The 19,069-nt window shown below is 37.4% G+C and overlaps 1 protein-coding gene across 2 annotated transcripts in view; it reads right to left on the bottom strand.

The window, feature by feature from the left end:
• DOCK10 (dedicator of cytokinesis 10) overlaps positions 1 to 19,069 on the bottom strand; it is a 216,862-nt gene that overhangs the window by 152,493 nt on the left and 45,300 nt on the right. The window contains exon 1 of one of the 2 annotated variants that reach the window (XM_054723257.1): positions 16,643 to 16,804. The exons of the other annotated variant lie outside the window; for it this stretch is intronic. Coding sequence (XP_054579232.1) covers positions 16,643 to 16,804 — 162 coding nt within the window. Of the gene's footprint in view, positions 1 to 16,642; positions 16,805 to 19,069 lie in introns of those variants that run through there. 2 annotated transcript variants of the gene reach the window in all.

The following is a 19,069-nucleotide window of genomic DNA, read 5'->3' as shown; positions in this document are numbered from 1 at the left end:
CTTCTTATCTCTCTGTTCCCATAAGTGCTGAGTGGAGACTGCCACGGACAAGTCCTCTTCCTCTTCTGAGCAGAGGGCATCTGTGTTCAGGTGAGAAGAGCATTGGTTGGCAGTCAGGAGGCCTACATTCAGGAAATCAGTCTATTCACTGATGCCTGAGCAACCTTGGGCAAAATGGTAATCTCTGGCCCGCTGTGTCCTAAAGTCGTTTTCATCCCCAAATTTCTATGTTTTTAAGTAAAACAACTTGTATCATCCATTCTGCAGACCTAATAATGACTTGGCTGAGAAAATAAGCTTTTTCTTTTTCTTTTTAAACCTCAAGTGCCAACTGGAAAAGAAAATCTTTCATCAGAGCATCTCTTTCTCCACCTCTTCCAGATGCTCCCTGATTCTCGCTCCCTGTTCCCTGCTAGATTTCATTGCAGAAGGAAATAGCTGTGCCTTCTTGCTAGATGACCTTGCCCTTGACATGGTTTGTAAACAGAGCATTGAAAGAATTTAGCACTGTTTCACACCCACACATTGCATCTAACTGATATGATCTGGGTTTACTATGAATATTCAGATTTTTTAAACATATAGTTCCTTTTGCCTTGAGTGTAGCTACAAAAACACAAGTCAACTCTGGAAAACCAGTCCTTTCAAAAATACCTGATCTTCAGCTTTGTCCCCCTCTGCTCTTTGGACTGGTTTCATGTGCCCATTGCCAAGGCTGAGTCTTTGTACAAGAGCTGAGTTTCTGATGTATGGGGAGAAAAAAGCTGAGTTAACATGGGCATGGTATTTAATCTCTTTTCCCTTATTGTTGTAACTGAATCCTGTACCCCTTCACCTTCTAGAGGACATAAAATAAGTGCCCTGACCACACCTGGACAAAAAAGACTCTTTTCGCTGAACTTAAACCTTGAGAAGAATGACATAAGGGAAGAAAACACCTGGATTTATACCAAAGACTGGCCTGGACCCTGCAATTGTAGTTCAAGCGCCCTGCTCCTTCCTGTGCTTCTGAGGGCCTGCTATTCAGTTCTTCCTTAGGTCACAGGGGCTACCTCCACCTTCGCTCTTTATTCCCCTTCATTTAGCTAAGACCATTTTCTGTTTGCAACCATATAACACTTGCAACCATCTGTGTATTTGTTCTGTCAATGGGTACAGATCTTGCACTAAGTATTTGATAGTCATAAAAAGAAAACAACTTCTTTGCCTTTACAGTTTAGAGGAGGTAGTTTGGCAAATGCTATCATGGGAGGCTTGCATTAGAAAGCACTAAAAGTCAAACAATTAAAAATATCATTTACCCACAAATTTCTTTCTAAGCCCTAAATAACAAACAAATCAACCAAAGCTCAACACAATTCCACGTGACTTTATCAGCATGTTAATAAATCATCATCCACCAGGGATGATAAAATCAAGGACCAGGTACTCATTTTTTACTTCCCTTATCCCTCATCTGCATACCTAGCTTGTCACTAAACTCTAATGATTATGTAATGTCTCTTAATCCTCCTTCCATTGCATTAATTTCCTTGTCTAAAGCCAGGTTTGACTGCCATTTCCCAGCTCAGAAGCCTTAATTGGCATTGCCCTTGTCTATATTGGTGTTTCCAGATGTGTGCTCCAGAGCTTCACAGCGTGTGAGCCAGTGCTCTAGATCAGAGATATTTCATGCTAAATAAACTTGAGAAGCAGTGGACTGAACAAAGGCCTCCCTTCTCACTGAAGAGCTCCTCAGGGCTTTACATCGGCAACAGGCAACGTGTGGCCCTCAAGGAGCGTGTACTAGGCAGGATTTCCCAAACCGATTTTTGCACAGCAGCATTTTCATATAGAGCACTTATTGTTCTGTGTCACACAGGCTGGGAAATGGTTACCTGCAACCAGCATATGTGTTGAGACAGAATTGAAAATAATTTAGAAAAAGAAGACCACAGTGGCATCTTCTCTGGGGTCCACAGGAATTGCAGGAGTTTATGTGAGGAGGCAGGACAGGCTGAATCAGGGTAGGTGCCAGGTTTGGTGCTAAAACAAAGCTGGCTGGCTGACAGGTGCTGGTGGCGTCAGGGTAAAACCTCTGCCCCTCCCCCAATTTTGGCCCATTTCTTCTTCAGCCACGTCACTAGATGACATTGCTCTTGTCATCTCCCCCAGGAGTGACTGTTCAAAGCAGTATTACTAAAATACTTGTGCACTTCACTCAGGCAAATACATAACTTAAATAAATACTTAAAACATTTCCTTAAACTGAACAAAACTTAACATCTATTTAAGTATATGGTTCAGGGTTGATGGGGCCTTTGTGAAATCCCAGCCTAAGAGAATGAGGCAGGAACATATTTTCACGGTTGTGTAGTAAGCACTGAAGTCAGCATGGAAAATAACCCACCACCCAGTTGAGGTAAAAATATGGGACATCTGAATCCTCCCTCCATCCCAACCCCCGCCTCTAGCCTTCAATAGCTAGTGATAGCTCTGGTATGAGTTGTAAACAGATTTTTAAAAGGATTTGCTGCTTTTCATGCATTAGTATCCACATCTATTGGTATTATGTTGCTGGACATTTAATTGTCAGATATTTATAACCACACTCCCCTTTTATTGTTTTTAGGTCAAGAAATGAGTCTGACTTGTTATTAATCAATTATACCTATGCAAATCTTTCTGAATCAGGATCTGGAGTGCACGTTTCTCGAAGTCAACATATCATTTTCAGCCTTACACTTATTTACATTAATATCAAAATCATTTTCTACTCATATCAGCCAAACATATCCTACATATTCTAGGCAGCATTCTCACTGGCTTCTTGAAGTCAGAATGCTGAATTAAAGTGAAACTCTAATAAAAATTGTAAGAATGACAAGCAGGCAGCCTATGACTCAACTTGGTCCTGCAATTGTGTTTTTCTGCCAATAGTGTTTTAAAATATTTGAATTAGTTTCTAGCATTTAAAAATGGGAAGATTTCACATAAAAACCCTGCTTACGGGTTTCTTTTGGAAAATTCAAGATCTGGCTACATTGATCCTACCTTCTGACATGGAAACAATTGCCCAAGCAGAGCAGTAGCCATACCCTTTGGGTGGTCCATGCCTTCTCTTGTTTGCTAGGCTCCCCACCACTCTCATACATCTCCATGTCTAGCCTTCTTGGTCTGTAGGCATTTGAATTTGAAACCTTTGACTTACTGTCCCATTTAAGACCATGTCTTTAATAAGATAATTATAACTGGGAATCTGCTCTAAGCCTTACTTGCTCCTTCTACATTAGACAACAAGCCTAAAAACATCTACTGCCCATATATTTGCAGTAAATCCAGGTCTATATCAGATCAATAATTTACTCCTGATGATTCCCCAAATGCGGATAATATATCAATGTCTTGACTATAGTAATAAAACTGTGCTTCTTTTCTAACATTTCTACCAGAATGTCCCTTCCTTTAATGCATGGGGCAAGAGAATATTCTTTGCATTTCTAAAGCCATAGAAAGCATCACAGTACACTACATTTTTTTTTTCAATTTGTTAAAATAAAAACTATTTGGATGCCAAGTCAGCTCTTTTGAGAAATCAGTGTGCAAATCAGTGGCATGGTTCAACACCTCTTCATGTAAAGGATGGGAACTTGATGCTAAGCAAAACTTCTAAGAAGTGATATTTGTTTTAAAGAGGAAATAAATATTTTGTCAAGTAGTAATTTTATATTAAAAATGAAAAAATAAGAACTTTAATATGAAAGGTGGTCATGATGTTACTAAGTTGTTTATAAATTTAAAATGATTCTTACCACATATTTTTAGAATACGAGGATAAGGAACTGAGCACTTGGTCATTTTATTCATTCAATAAAATAAGAATGACAGATTAGAAATAATCTCAAAGACACCTGATATTTCTAAAATCCCATCATGTTATGAGAGGATAGCTATGAACGATTAAAGAATAATCGTTACAAACATTACATTTCTTCTCTACATTTATCCTTGGAAAACTAAGGGAATACTATTCTTCCTTCTCATATAGATTCCCTGTATTGGTAATCACATACATCACGATGAAAGATCACAAGAGTCTTTTGAATAATTTAATAGTTTCATGGTACTATTTCCAGATGTGCTATGGTTGCAATTTTTTCTTACACTTTGAAAGATGGTCAATAGAGGATTCTGCCATACCTTACAGTCCCTAGCACTATACGCTTGTATTGACATTTCTCCTGCTAATGTCAAAGGAGATGACTTAGCAATGGATTTATCGCAGACATCTTCCTTCCAAAGCACCCATACCAATTTATTGGCTATCCACAATTTCCACAGCCATGGTTTCCTGCTGGACAGCTGATATCAGGCAGTTGCTCACTCCTCACGGCTCCAGACAAGTACTTTTCTGGCCTCTCTGTTCTCAACACTAAACCACACAACTTTAAATTGTCCTAGCCATACAACCCAAATATGATGCCAAGACTTTCTCTGCTGACATCTCTTGTAGCAAATAACAAAAGCTTATAGCTTAGCCTCATTGTTCCAATAGACAGGTGGACTGCACATCAAATTCTGCCCTCTACAAGAAAACAAAAGCATGGAAAAATGTAGAGAATCATAAAAAAAATGAAGAAGGTCAATAGGAACCGAGCATTGCCCCAAGCTTTTCTTAAACTGAAAGACAAGTAACTGAAAATTTTATTTTAGTGTAACTATAGAATGGGAATTTTTATTTCAAAAACAACAGAAATGATGATATGAGGAGTTGAGAAGTGGGAAAGTCAAAGTCAAAGTTATAATGAATATCTGAAATTCTCCAGGTCAAGATTCAGATACAAGACTGTCTGCCATTTACTTGTCTGCCCTTGTCTCCCACTGTGATTCTATGTATAGTCCACAATCCAGCTCTTCTTGGACAGATTGTTGTCTCCTGTATTCCTCTGTTGAAATCTCATGGAACTTTCTTCACACTGCTCTTGTGGAAATTACTTTATTTCTCTTTAGATTGTATTCATTTAGTACAGGCCAATTGCTCTATTGCTGTGACATCTTCTTAGACATAAAATTAGTTGCTTAGTTACCTTTCTATCTCTTTGAAAGCTTAGCTTCAGAATTTTAATACAGCAGGTGCTCCATAATTACTAAGATTTACCTGCCTCCCCTAAAACATCCATACAGTGTATTCAACTATGAAGTCTAAAGCACTATTTCTTAAGAATTTGTTTGAAAATACTTAAAGAAGAAACTTGAATTTTACTCATGCATGCAGGAGGGGCCAGTGGCATCATATAAAACTTTATAATATTTTCCATCTCACAGGATTACTTTCAGAGAAATAAATTTCAATCCTATCATATTTCCTGTATATAAAAATGTTTTTTTCCAAAGAGCCATGTTTAAGTACCGAGTGAAATGCTACCTTGGAAATTGAAATGTATTATTAATCACATTACTGTGGCTTCCAGTGAATGTAATTACTTACTATCTATAGTGGAGTTCAGCTAATTGATTAGCATTACCCTGTAAAAACACAAGTGGGGACAACAGACTGTCTGACGCCTTCAGCTATTTGGCTAACATAAAGTGCTCAGCATATATCATCCATTCTCCACTCGATCTTTCCCTCCAAATTCTTTCGAAAGACATTTCTGAAGGGCCTGCATATTCCTGACGCCTAAAACATATGAGCGCACTAAGAAAGCGTGGAAGGAGGCTTCCCCAGTGATGGCTGTCTGCTTACATTCTCCATGGAAAGATAAGACTATTGGATAAAAAGCCTGCTCCTTTGCATTAGCGTGATATGACACATGCCGCTTTGAATATACAAAATAAGTGTCGCATGGCCTGTTAATTTTTGTAAGACTGAATTTCTGCTTTTCTGCAACTGTAAATTCCAGAGTGCAATTCCCAGGGCAACAAAAGGGAAATGTTTGCTTTACTCTTATTTTCTAGAAATCTTAAGTGTTTATTTCCTCCGTCTGGAAGTCAATGAGGTACTGCCTCTGAGATGTGAATCATAAAACCAATTACACAGTCTTTAAATCTGAGCAGTTATCACATGCATTCCTGAGACAAAGCGGACTAACTCTCCTTCTAAAGATGCAGAAAAATGCAGTGTGACAAAGCGTACTATGGGTTATATAACAAGTTTCCTTGGAACTAGACCTTAACACTTGCTGGGTTTATGGCCAATTATATTTTACCGAGGCTGTGAATAAACATGAATAAACGCTGCTCTGCCAGCTAGCTCATGGTGATAAAGTTAAATATCGCATCCTAATTACAGGTATTCAGGTAAAAAAATAGATGTTCACATTAATTATATCTGTGATGCAAGAAGCAGAAATTATATATATCTTTGCAAACCCCTTAGGTGTAAAATATTGTTGGTGCTAAAACAAGTAAGAGCTCATGAGATGACTCTATCCATTAGGCACAGATCATTAGGATCAAACAGGTAAAGTTCCATCTATCTTCTAGTCTTGTCCAGTATTAAAAATTTGCTTTCATATGGCTTGATGATCTACATAATATGTAAAAATTTCAGTGTTTGCCCAGTGGCTTGGCATTGGGTTGGACATAAGCAAAATATTGTTTTCTAATCAGGTATCTGAATGTGCCATTATATTTGGTGACTATGACAGAAAGTAGGTTATGCCAGTGACTATAATGGGTCTTCTTATGAAATAACAATAGGAAACCAACCCAAAAATTGGTTCTGTGTCCACCGTCTATCTTGGGTTATAATACTGTTTAACTTTGTGGTTAAAAATATCTCTTGATGAGCCCTGGCTAGGGGGAACATCATCTTGTATACCAAAAGTTGCAGGTTCAATTCCTAGGCAGGGCACATACCTAGGTTTTGGGTTTGATCCCCAATCAGGGAGCATATGGGAGGCAACCAATCAATGCTTCTCACATAGATCTCTCTCTCTCTCTCTCTCTCTCTCTCTCTCTCTCTCTCTCTCTCTCTCTCTAAAATCAATAAATGTATTTTCAGGTGAGGATTAAAACAATTCCTCTTGATGAGCTAAATACTAAGTCATATAAATACATCTTATAAAAAATAAAACTACATATGAGTAGGTGGAAATAACAATTATTTGCAGGGGCATGAGAGGAATGTGAGAATGTGTGGAAGAGGTCTGAGTAAATTTCCTCAACTGTCTTCATTTTTTATCTTATACCAATATGCAAGATTTACCCTTTCACAGCATACACTTACTTTACAATTTAAAACATATTAAAAAGAAAAAACTGAGAAGCTTTATTCTTTCTTGGGTTTACCCTTCTACAACACATTTTCTAAACCTATTCATTAAATTTTCGAGGAAACATCTAGATAGAAATCACTAGTTAAATTTTGAAAGGATTCATCTAATACCTTTGAAGGTGGAGTCAGATAACCACAGGCAAGTAAAACAATGTTAAATTATGACCATGATTACGCATGAAATTCAAGCATGCATGAAACAAAAATGGCAAGGAGAGAGCTAACAGAAAAGGATAAATTAAGCATTTTTACTGATTGAAATAATTCCCATGTAGTATTCAAAGAATTTTTACTGATTGAAATAATTCCCATGTAGCATTTAAAGAAGAGGACCAGAAAATAACCTTTAGGAAGTAAGAATAGTTTATGCTTTGGATTTGTTAAACCACAAGAAATACGAATCTAAGCCCAAGATAATCATCTAAGGCAGGGCGGGTCTTGGAGTTAAGTCTTTCTCTGATGGATTTGCTATAGAAAGTGTGGGGCCTGGCCCTGCCAGGTAGCTCAATTGGTTAGAGCATCATCCTGATATGCCAAGGTTTCAGATTCAATCCCCAGTCAGGGCACAGACAAAAACTCAACCAATGAATGCATAAATAAGTGGAACAACAAAGTGATCTTTCTCTCTCTCTCTCTCTTCTCTCTCTCTCTCTCTCTCTCAAATAAAAATAAGTGAAAATATGAGGCCTGGGTCTCAACTCCATCCAAAAGCCCTACCTCTCACAACCTACCCAGCCACTATTCTCGATTTTCTGCTTCCAGTGTGAACTTCAGCACATCACTTCTTTTAATCTAGTTGGTACTGAGTATTTGGTATTCTTAAAAAAAATGATGATAAATTGACATTATGGCTAGAAGGTAAGAGATGAAAGGAGATAACATCTGCTGAGATATACAAATTCTATCTCAAATTTTTGTCCTCACTGGTTTTATTCTCCCAAGGTTCCAAAATAAGAGCTTCAGTCCTAAATGGCTAAATAAGGTAGTAGATTGCTATTTCCATCCACACACGGCTCCTTTAAAAACTCTGGCTACCAGGCTAATAAATATAATATCATAGTAGTGTCCACATCCAACTACATAGCTACATGGCATGCACACTTGCAAGTATTAACTGGTTATATGGATATAATGAGGCTGAATGTTTAAAAGCAACACAAGGTTACAAAGCTTGTTTACTCTTTCAATTGTAAATTTTGTGAAACCTAAATACTGAAGAGTATTTGTGATTAATATTTAATTTTCAAATTGAAATGTTTTATAAGTATACACTGGATTTTGGTGAGTTAGTGTGAAGAAAACACAATGTGCAATATCTCATTAATAATTTTATATTGCTTATATACCAAAATAATAAGAGCTTGAGTATACTGGGTTAAAGAAAATGTATTATTAATTTCACTTTTTTTTTTTTTACTTTTTAAAATGTGGCTCCTAGAAAATTAAAAATTATATGACTCACATTGTATTTCAAATATAAAGAGCTACTTTATATGCTTTAATATCTTCCTCAATAACATGGGAATAAAAATAATTTTCTCCAGTGGTTGTTGTGGCAACAAGAAAAGATAACTGCAAAGTTCTTAGCAAAGTACCTGACAAATAGCTGGAAGTGCTCTCTAAATAGCTATTATTTTGTGAACACAATTTCCATCTATAGTTTCTCTGACATATAAAGCAGAATTTGGAGACGTTCTGTTCTCATAAAGTGCATGAGAGCAAAGGAGGCAATTGATAACAGAAGGACCAAGAGAAGGGATTCTGAAAATTTACCAAATGAATCCATGTATTGGTTTTACCTTACAGATTCCTACTTTGTAAGCTTTATGACCCATCAGCTATGGCTTTCATTCATTCATTCATCAAACCTTTTACTGAGTATCTAATTCAAGAAGAATCTAGATTCTGTAATTTACAATTTATGGATTTCTTAACCGCTATAAATATGTAAAAATATACTTACATCAGAAAAAAATTGAAGTAAATTTAAAATGACAAATAAGATGCAGACTATTTTTTATCTCTAAGGTGATAACTTCAATTGTCCCTACAGGACTTAAAATGTATTCTTTCACTCTTTTCTCCCTCTCACTTAATTTTCTACTTTTCTTTATTATTGTGGCTTTTATTTATTTTAAAAATATTTTTATTGAATTCACACAAGAAATGAGAGGGAGAGAGAGATAGAAACATCAATGATGATAGAAACATCAATCACCGATTGGCTGCCTCCTGCATGCCCACTGGTGATCAAGCCCGTAACCCTGGCATGTGCCCTGATGGGGAATTGAACTGTAACCTCCTGGTTCATAGGTCAATGCTCAACCACTGAGCAACACCAGCCAGGCTATTATTGTGGTTTTTAAAATCTAAACCTCTCTTTTAAGATGTTGTATATTTTTTCTTTTGCTTATTATCATTTCTAAAATTGGCATAATTTGGAGAACTGGATTCAATATCCATTTATAAATGATAAAAAAGAAGAAACTAAAAGTTAAATTTAAAAGTTAAATTTCATAAGAGTAGCAATTGGTGGATAACACAGAAGAGAGTCTCAAACATAAGTGTACCTTGAATCATCTATTTGTGTGAAGAATCTGTTCAATAAGTATTACAGTGCTCCAATAGATAAACTAACCTTGAATTTCCATTTTCTCATATTCTATGAAGTACAAATTAAGTTTCCTTTTAGCAGTTTAATTATTTTTCCTAAAATAACTCTTTAAAATATATTATATTTGTAAACTTTTCTTAGTTTCAACAAAACAATGAAAGAAATCACAATAGCTAAAATTTAGTGAGTTCTTACTAAGTTCCAAAAATTATTTTAGGTCCTTTACTTGTATCCCCTCATTGAATTCTTATGATAATCCAATGAGACACTATGGTAAACAGAACAGCAGCTACATTCAAAGCCCCAGAACCTGTGAGTATGTTATTTACAAGGCAAGGGGGAGGTATGGCTGCAAAAGTAAGGTTGGTAGTTAGCTGACCTTGAGATAGGGAGACTATTCTGGATTTTCCAGGTAGTCTCCTGTAATCACAAGGTCCTTTGTAAGTGAAAGAGGAGGTAGGGTCAGGGGTCAGAGTCAGAGACATGTTTAAAGATACTATATGGCTGGCTTTGAAGAGGGAATAGGGCCAAGAACCAAGGGATGTGGACAGCTTCCAGAAGCTCGAAGAATCAAATAAACAAAAATAACCAAAAAACTATAAAAATATCCCCAAACAAATTCTCCCATGTAGCCTCCAGAAAAGAATATAGACAAACTTGACAATTTTGGTTCAATGAGACTCATTTCAGATTTCTGACCTCTAGAACTATATTAAACATGTGTTGTTTTAAGATACTAAGTATGTGATAATTTGTTATAGCAGGAATAGAAAAACAACAGAGATAGGCACCCTCATTATCCCATTTTACCTACAGGAAAGCCAAGAGAATTTAAATAATTGATCCAGTGATCACACTGCAAGCATGCCTACACTTTTGCATAGGAATCAGAACCATGCACTCATGGCAACAAAATAAAAGTTAGGACTGTGTTGGGTCTCAACTTCCTCAGGAGCTTCCAGGGTGTGATTTGAAATTGACCCCATACATGGAAGGCAGACACCAAAGAAAAAGACAGACCACTCCAGATTGGTTGGTGGCAGGTTTAATTTTATATATCTATATCTATCTATATATTTATATATTTCAGAGAGGAAGAAGGAGAGAGAGATAGAAGCAAAGCATCAATAATGAGAGAGAATCATGGGTCACACAGGGAATCAAACCGTGACCTCCTGTTTCATAGATTGATGCTCAACCACTGAACAACACTGGCCAGGTGGTTGGTGGCAGGTTTAATAAGCAAGGGAACTTAGGAGACTTGTCTTGGGCGGCGACAAGTAATTTTGTGCACCCAGTGCCCAAAAGTTAAAAGTTTATATAGAGCCCTTAACTGGGTTTAGTCAAGTTTCCAGTCCAGATAGTCTCATCACCATATTACTATCCCCAGTAGGTGTCCTTGGGCAGCTTCTAGTACAAGAAAGGGAAGCAGCGGGAACATTCCAAACACAGGGGAGGAATGGGGAGCCTCCAATTGCCTGGCTCCAGGTCTTGGGTCAATCTTGCATTCATGTCTTCTTGATGACCATTCCCAATAGGTTGGCACATAGCATGTTTTCTCTTTTTCCTTCTCCAGGTCTCAGTCCCATTGGCACTTCCTTAGAAGAAACTTTCCTTGACTACACTGATGAGATTGGGTACTTAAAGGACACAGTCTTAAGGAAGAAAGAAACTCTCATTTGAAACACTTGTTATGACGACAATTTTACATTTGTTGGAGCCTTTTCTGTCTCTACCACCAAACTGTAAGCTCCATGAGAGCAGGGGGAAGTGGCTGTCTGGCTATTGCTGTCAGTGCCTATCAAATTCGATGTGCAGCTGTCCCTCGTGGTCTACTGAATTTCTGATGTTTAGACCATCTTAGTATGACAAACTCACTTGATGCATATTGAATTTGTTGGATGTAATCTTTAAAAATAAAATATATTTCAGCAGAATAAAGTAGATTATGGGAAATAAATTTCAAAAATCCTAAACTTTACCCCTGAATAAATCAGCTCCATGGCAATAAAATCTGAGAGAATAAAACAACTATCCAGAGAAATTTGCTGAAGCTCGATGAAAATACTGTGTACATATTTAGTTTGCTATAAGATTCATTTTATCCTCAATTGTGTTACTCGGTTTTCACAAGATTTCATTATATTGATTGAAGCCTTATAATCTACTCTTCTAGAAAACACAGGAACAAACAAAACAAGCACAACCAAGTTTTTTGTATTTTATTATTTTTGAAAGTTAAGGGATTATTGTTACCACCATCAATTTGTTGAGCCTATTTTCCTAGCCATATAAGTATATATTATTACTTGATAATATAATCTTTTTAATCTTCATACTATGGCTTCATACTCAAACATATCTACTAGGAGTATGGTGTTTTATATTTACATATACATTTATATCCATCTATGTTTATATATAGTTGAATTTGCCCAACATTTTTAGTGTTTCTGCATATTCCCCATACACACCCAATTGTTTGTTTTTTTCTATATCATTGTGGTGATTTAAAATTTTAAATATTTCTTTTTAGATTTTGTATATTTTTCTCTATTCATTATCATTTCTAAATTTGTATCATTTGGAGAACTGGAAAGATGCAAGGTTATGTATAAATGAGATGATACTGGATATAATTTGAATTTACTAAACATTTGTGTCAAAGATTTGTGATACTAATTACTAAGCCTTCAATCACATCCAATTAATACTTGTACCCAAGGAGAAGATCCAATTTATTTGCCCATTTTCTGTGGCTTTGAGATTCAGTTCAAAATTAGTTCATGAGGGAAAATGACTGCCAAAGATTATCTGTGCTATTAAGCCCCACCTCACACCCATCTATGGCAAACCATTTAAAGTTACACTCCATTTACACAAGCTTCCTTTCCCAGGGGGAATCTTATTAGTATATTCAAGATTCAACCTCACTACTAGTAAAATGAAATAAGAGCATTAACTCAAAATTAGAATGCTTAGAAGTTGTTTTTTCCTTATGCAACTATTCAAAAAGATGAATTGGGCAGAACATGTTAAAATCCCTATGGTAAAAAATTTTATTAAATTAGGATATTTATTATAGAGCAAGAAGAGAGATCATTTTATTTCCTTTGAAGTAATTCTCACAGTTTATTCCTCTCTGGTCTTCATTTTATTCACAGGACACATATGTAAACAATACATATTCCAAAAATATGAAATAGCTCAAATTATTATTAACTGCAAATGGATTTATATACTGTATAATAGAAAATTATAAAAGTGAAGTCATTTATTCATTCATCAATCATTTGATTGATATTACGTTCTGTCAGGTATTATATCTCGTTCCTCAGAACTTAGACTGGTATATCTAATTTCCTATTTGACATTTCCATATATAGATTCAACAAGAATCTCAAACATAACATTTTAACTTAGATTTTCTTGCCAAATCATTTTCTGCAGTCTTTCCCATCTGAATGGCAATTCAGTCTTCAGGTCAAAAACTGAACAAACAAAACAAAAAACAAACAAAAAACTCTGAACATTAATCTCTGAGTCTTTTCTTTCTTTCACTCATGTGTTCAATTTGGAAGTAAACCTACTGGTCCTACTTAATATATATACAAATCCCACCACTTCCCACAACCTCAATGGTGATCATCAGGTCTTTTGCTGGGATCACTGAAACAGTTTCCTGGTTGATGGTCTCCCTGCTTCAACGCTTGACCCTCTGCAGCCATATATCCTGTTTCTACCCTGATCAGGGCCCTGTAAATTAATGAACTTATAATTAATCTAGTACTTACTATCCACCAGTTACTGGTCTAAGCTTTTTGCAAGTGTGAACTTACTGAATTTTCAAAATAACCTTTCACAGTAGGCACCATTACTCTGTATTTTAGCAACGAAAAACAAAGGAACAGGGAGGTCATGTCATTTGTCATAATCACACACCTCGTAAGTGGCAAAGATGGGACTCAAACCCTGACATTCTGGCTCCACATTCCATGCTCTTAACTTCTGTGCCTACTCCCTCCAATGGCTTCTCTTCTTGCTTCTGGAAAAAAAACTAAATCTTCCTGATGGCCTGGCAAGCCTGCCATGATCTTCCCCCATTGCCTCAATGACCTCATGACCTCACCTTCTGCTACCTTTTCCATGGCTATCAGTCACAGTGGCCTCCTCACTGTTCCACATCACCCCAGACTTCTCACCATACTGGGACTTTCACCTTGGCTGGTTCTTCGCCTGAGACATGTCCCCACCAAGCATGGCATGGCTCACTCCCTCACTGCCTTCTGGTCTTTCCTCAAATGTCACTTTTTCAGTTAGGATGTTCCTAATCCCCCTTATTGAAGATCTTACTAATATACCTAGATACTATTCTAAGCACTTAACATATATTTTACTTCATTAAACCCTCACGATAGCTGTGGGCTGATGGAACCATTACCTCCATCTCACAAATGAGAAAAATAGAGCCACAGATGTTAATTATGTTAAATACCATGTAGAAGGCCACACAGCTGATAAGTGATGAACTCAGGATTCCAGCCGAGTCTGTGACTCTAGGGTCTGTGATCTTACACACACACACACACACACACACACACACACACACTCTCTCTCTCTCTCTCTCTCTTTGCTGACTAATGAGTGATGAGAAAAAAATCAGTTTGTTCAGAAGCTTGGAGCCAGAGTGTGAAGAAAACAAGCATATTAGGTTAAAGGAGGATAAGAGGTGGAGAGTCTGGATTATCTATTTCCGGAGCCATGTTTCTCAGAGTGTCATCCATGGTGTCCCTCCATCAGAATCACCTGGGGGTGCCTGCTAAAAGTGCAGATTTCTGGGCTCCCCTCCAGACCTTTAATATGGGGGCCAAGTGCTCAAGGATTTGTATAAATAAAAACTTCTAAGTGATTTTAAAACACATTCAAGTTCTCAAAATACTAACTTGGAAATTAGGAAATGTTTCACCGACTTAAGTTTATGCAATAAGCATCACAACCCTAACAAAGCATTTCCATAAGAATGAGATTTGCAAAATATACTATCTTCATAAAACTTTGCAACTTAGGGCAGTGATCTTTGGTGGGTTTGTTCTATGGTGGATTCCAAGTACCTAGAAGAGTGATTGGCTCATAGCAAATTGGCAATACAGAGATGTTGAATGTGTGAATTTTGGAATGGCCCAGAGGAAACCTTCAAGATGCACACTCACTTTGTTTGAGCACCTATGACTCTGAGTGGTCCAAAATTTCCATCAGTCTTCTCATAAAAAAATAGTTTTATCATTATCTCCTTATAGATGTGAACAGTCGAAATTATACTGGCTCTTGGAACCCTTGATTTTAAGTGTGGCTTGAGGCTCTGGCATTTTGCCCTGTGTGATATAAAACTTTCTGACCACCCCCTCCATTTTCTTCATCAGTAAATTCATCATCACCTCATTTGATGTCCATAAAGGTGGTAAAAATAGAAAAAGCTTTGAGAAAACAAGGGATTGTTACTAAGTGAATTAATTATTTTTTATTTCTCAGTTACTCTGAGATATAACTTTTTTTTCAAATTTCTAGCTGCAAAACTTTATGGTTTATTTAGTAAAATTAGGGAAAAATGGCCTTTAAAGATTGAGATGGCATGATTAACACTCATAGATATAGAATATGTTAATGTTATTGACAAGAGTCCAACTGAAAAACAAAGGTCTCAACTCTTCTTAGATTTAATTTGTGAAAACTTATAAGAGTAATGAGTAAGAAATTATTCCTAATTAGTGTTTCCTCTTAGAGATAATCATAGCCAAATAGTTCAAGAACAGTATCGCTTTTCAAAAATCAAATATTGTTTTGTTAAAGAAGTTAGCATAAAATGTTATAGCTTAGCATTCTGTCACTCAGAGGCTCAGGCCAAGCCAAATGACTTTCATTTAAAAACTTTTAGTGTAACAGGTATTTTTCATTCATTATTCACTTGATATCTGAACACAGAAATCTAAGAGAAAAAAGTCGATTGTACTGAAACCACCCAGACTTCAATGCCTCCTCAATTTTGGAAACTTTAGCATACTACCTCTACCTCGAATGGAATTTCAGTGACTAAGCAGATCTCTTCCTGAACGTGAAATGAGGAAAGGCTTTATCCTCCACTTTATTCTTGCTGATCAAACAGATATACAAAGGAGCAGCAACACTGTCTATTATAATGAAAGTACAGACAAAATGTCATTAGGCACGTGGTGAGAAACAGCTTTCTAATTAAAGTACCATGCATTCCACAAAATTCTCAAAAACTTCATCCTGATTTTATGCCTAAGTTAAGCATTTTGGAGAGAACTAGAACCTCCAAATACCTTGAAGTTAGAGCTAACTACCAACATCTATCCAACTTGATGGGTTACATGTGATATAAAAAATCTGCTTGGGGCTATCCTTTCAAAATAGAATTATAAAATAAAATTCACTTCAACCAACTCCAAAACTTTCTCTGTTTTTTTTTTTTTTCCTGCATAGATGTTAACAACAGCATACCAAGTGTTAGGCTGTAAAGAATTTGTAATCGAATTCTGCACATTTTCATAACAGATCTAAGAGAAAGAAAATCAGTTCTCTGAATGATAGAAACAGTTTTGAACAGTTTTCCTCAAACATTAAAGCGCATTAGTAACCTCTAGGTCACACATTTCTTTCTCTAAAGCTGAACACCCCCAAACCCTCAATTGCAACCTTGTTCTATAATAACAGTTCAATCAAGTGCGGCTGCTTTGCCACAGATACCATACCATTATGATGAGGGTTCTGGGTCTGCTCATTTCATCGTCACTTTCCAGAGGCAGAATTTCATGGGATGGTTCCTCCTGGCGTCGGCTACAAATGTGTGGACAGCTCCTCTGGACCACAGCACGAAAAGCTTGTAGCAGAACAATGCTGGCAGTGCAGCCCATCGCTGCATCCTGCAGCCTACGGAATAACTTCTGTGTTGATGCTATGTTTGCAAAACAGTGGCTCCTTGTCCCTGAAAACAGCCCACATTGCAGCTGCAGCCAGCGCAGGCTCCAATCACTTCCTTGAGCTCTGGTCATCTGATCAGCGCCAAATAGCTTGGATGCGGAGATGGGAAAGATTGAATTCACTGAGAGTGAACACACTCAGGAATATTAGAGCATTTTGACCAGAGAGCATGTCTCAGTTCATTTGGAGAGCATGTTTCCTGTTCATTACAATGATTCTCTTTGATTCCAGTTTCAGAGATCTGAGTAAATATATCTTTCCCACTGAGACAATGAAATAAATCACTTTTTTCAAACTAAACAACTGAAAATCTGACTTCACAGTGACATTTTTTCCAAGGCAAATGAGTGACATGTAAAGAGTGAAAATGATTTTTGTTAAATGTGAATACTTCATGAGGGGAAAATTCTGCTACACACATCACTAAGTGATTGAGGTTTTACTTCTCATAGCTCAGAAGTTCCAGAAATAAAACTGGCTTATCCCAAACGTGGAGTCCACTGAATCAAAAACAATTTATCAAAAGTATGCACGCATTAACCAAACCCATGTGAGTGACACCACTGTTCCTCTGCGACTTCCTTTCAATAGTGTGGTTGTTCTGTTCCCACACACGCCGTTCTGCAGCCTCATACATTTTTATATTTACATAGGCGGCTTGCAGGGCTGAAAATGCCTATGACTGAGGTCACTCAGCTGACAGAGGTCACTCGAGCTGACCTCTTAGAAAAGCAGCTGTAAAGCATTTTCACATCCTATCAATAAGAATTCAAGTCTTTGGGAAGGACTTTGGTAGTTACGAGTCTAGTACTCCCCGGACTCCTGAGAGACCTAGTCACTTAGGAAGCAACCAGAGAGATGCTTAGAAGTCACGTGACCTGCTTGGATTGGCTTCAAGATCTAATGGTCTACTGTAACAGAATAGGGCGGCAGGGGATGCTTGCACTAAAAATATCTCACGGAAAAAGGATTCTGCTTGCAAATGAGGAAAGTATGAAATCCCCAATAGGATTTTCAAGTCAGGATCTTTCTGTCAAGCCAATCCTCCCAGGGTAAATCTGAGAGCCAAAATAAAAATGTTTTCTTTGGTTTCGTGGCTTCCCAGTGGGGAGGGTGCTGCAGGAAGTTTGGAGGTTTCTTTCGCTCTAAGTCTCGGTCACTCTGGCCCCAGTAAACTTGGTTTCACAGAAGCATCTAGCATAATCCTCAATTAGGCATTAATTGCTCAGCAATCTGTCACAATACAACACCGTTTTAATTAGTATGTCTGCCAGAGAAGTAAAACATTTTTTCTTTTTCTTTTAAGAAGTACTGGCTGCCAATAGTTTCTCATCTCCCTCTGTTTTGGGCAAACATATTTTAGTGCTGCTGGAAAAAGAAGAAAAAAATGCTAATGGTGCTGGCACATCCCCTCACTCCCTACGGACCTTTGTCAGAGTGCCCGGGTGCTAATCCAAACCATTTTCACTCTGAACAACTAGAGCATTTACTGAAGAGAGGTTACAATTTTGCCTGTCTGGCCTGTGTGTATTGAATATCTATATAAATGGTGTCCACCAGAGACAAAGCACAGATTATAAGTGTGCCTTTTCAAATATGATTGCTCCTGTGGACTCTCTGTATGTCAGTGCCCACTCTGACCTACTCACTCCCTTGCCCATGACAGCTTAGCCCTCTCCATTCCTTCCCTTGGGTTCTTGTCCTTTGCTCATGGCTAACTCCAATGCAGCAAGGCACTGAATGGAGGTGCTTAAACAATCCAACAGCTCCAGTTGGCAAGAGGACTGAGTGGGAAGACAGATCCCTTAGTCGTGCACCATGGCTTGGCACAGAGGATGCACTTCACATCCCAAACTCCTTTCCAGCCTCCTCTCTCTAAATCTGGCTAACCTCTGGGTGGCTTTTGGAGTCAGATGTTTTGGCAGATGCCAAAGTCTTTGGGGAAACAAATGAGATGCTTTCTAGCTATTAGAGTCCTGTTTCCATCGATCCCCTCTTTGCCTCTGAGGAATTCATCCCTGTTATTGACGGACTGCTGGGGGACTCTCAATAGTCTTTCTCTTTCTCTTTCTCTTTCTACTTCTATCATCAAGGAAAGGGAACCTCCAAGAATTAGTTTCTTGGGAATTCAATACACACACAGTTGCCCAGTGGACAAGAGACCAAAAGGATAAAAACCAGCAACGTTGCAAGAAAGG

This window comes from Eptesicus fuscus, chromosome 11 (assembly GCF_027574615.1).
Source record: "Eptesicus fuscus isolate TK198812 chromosome 11, DD_ASM_mEF_20220401, whole genome shotgun sequence".
NCBI lineage: Eukaryota > Metazoa > Chordata > Mammalia > Chiroptera > Vespertilionidae > Eptesicus > Eptesicus fuscus.
Note: the sequence above shows the minus strand (reverse complement) of the source record. Positions and strands in the feature narration are given on the sequence as shown.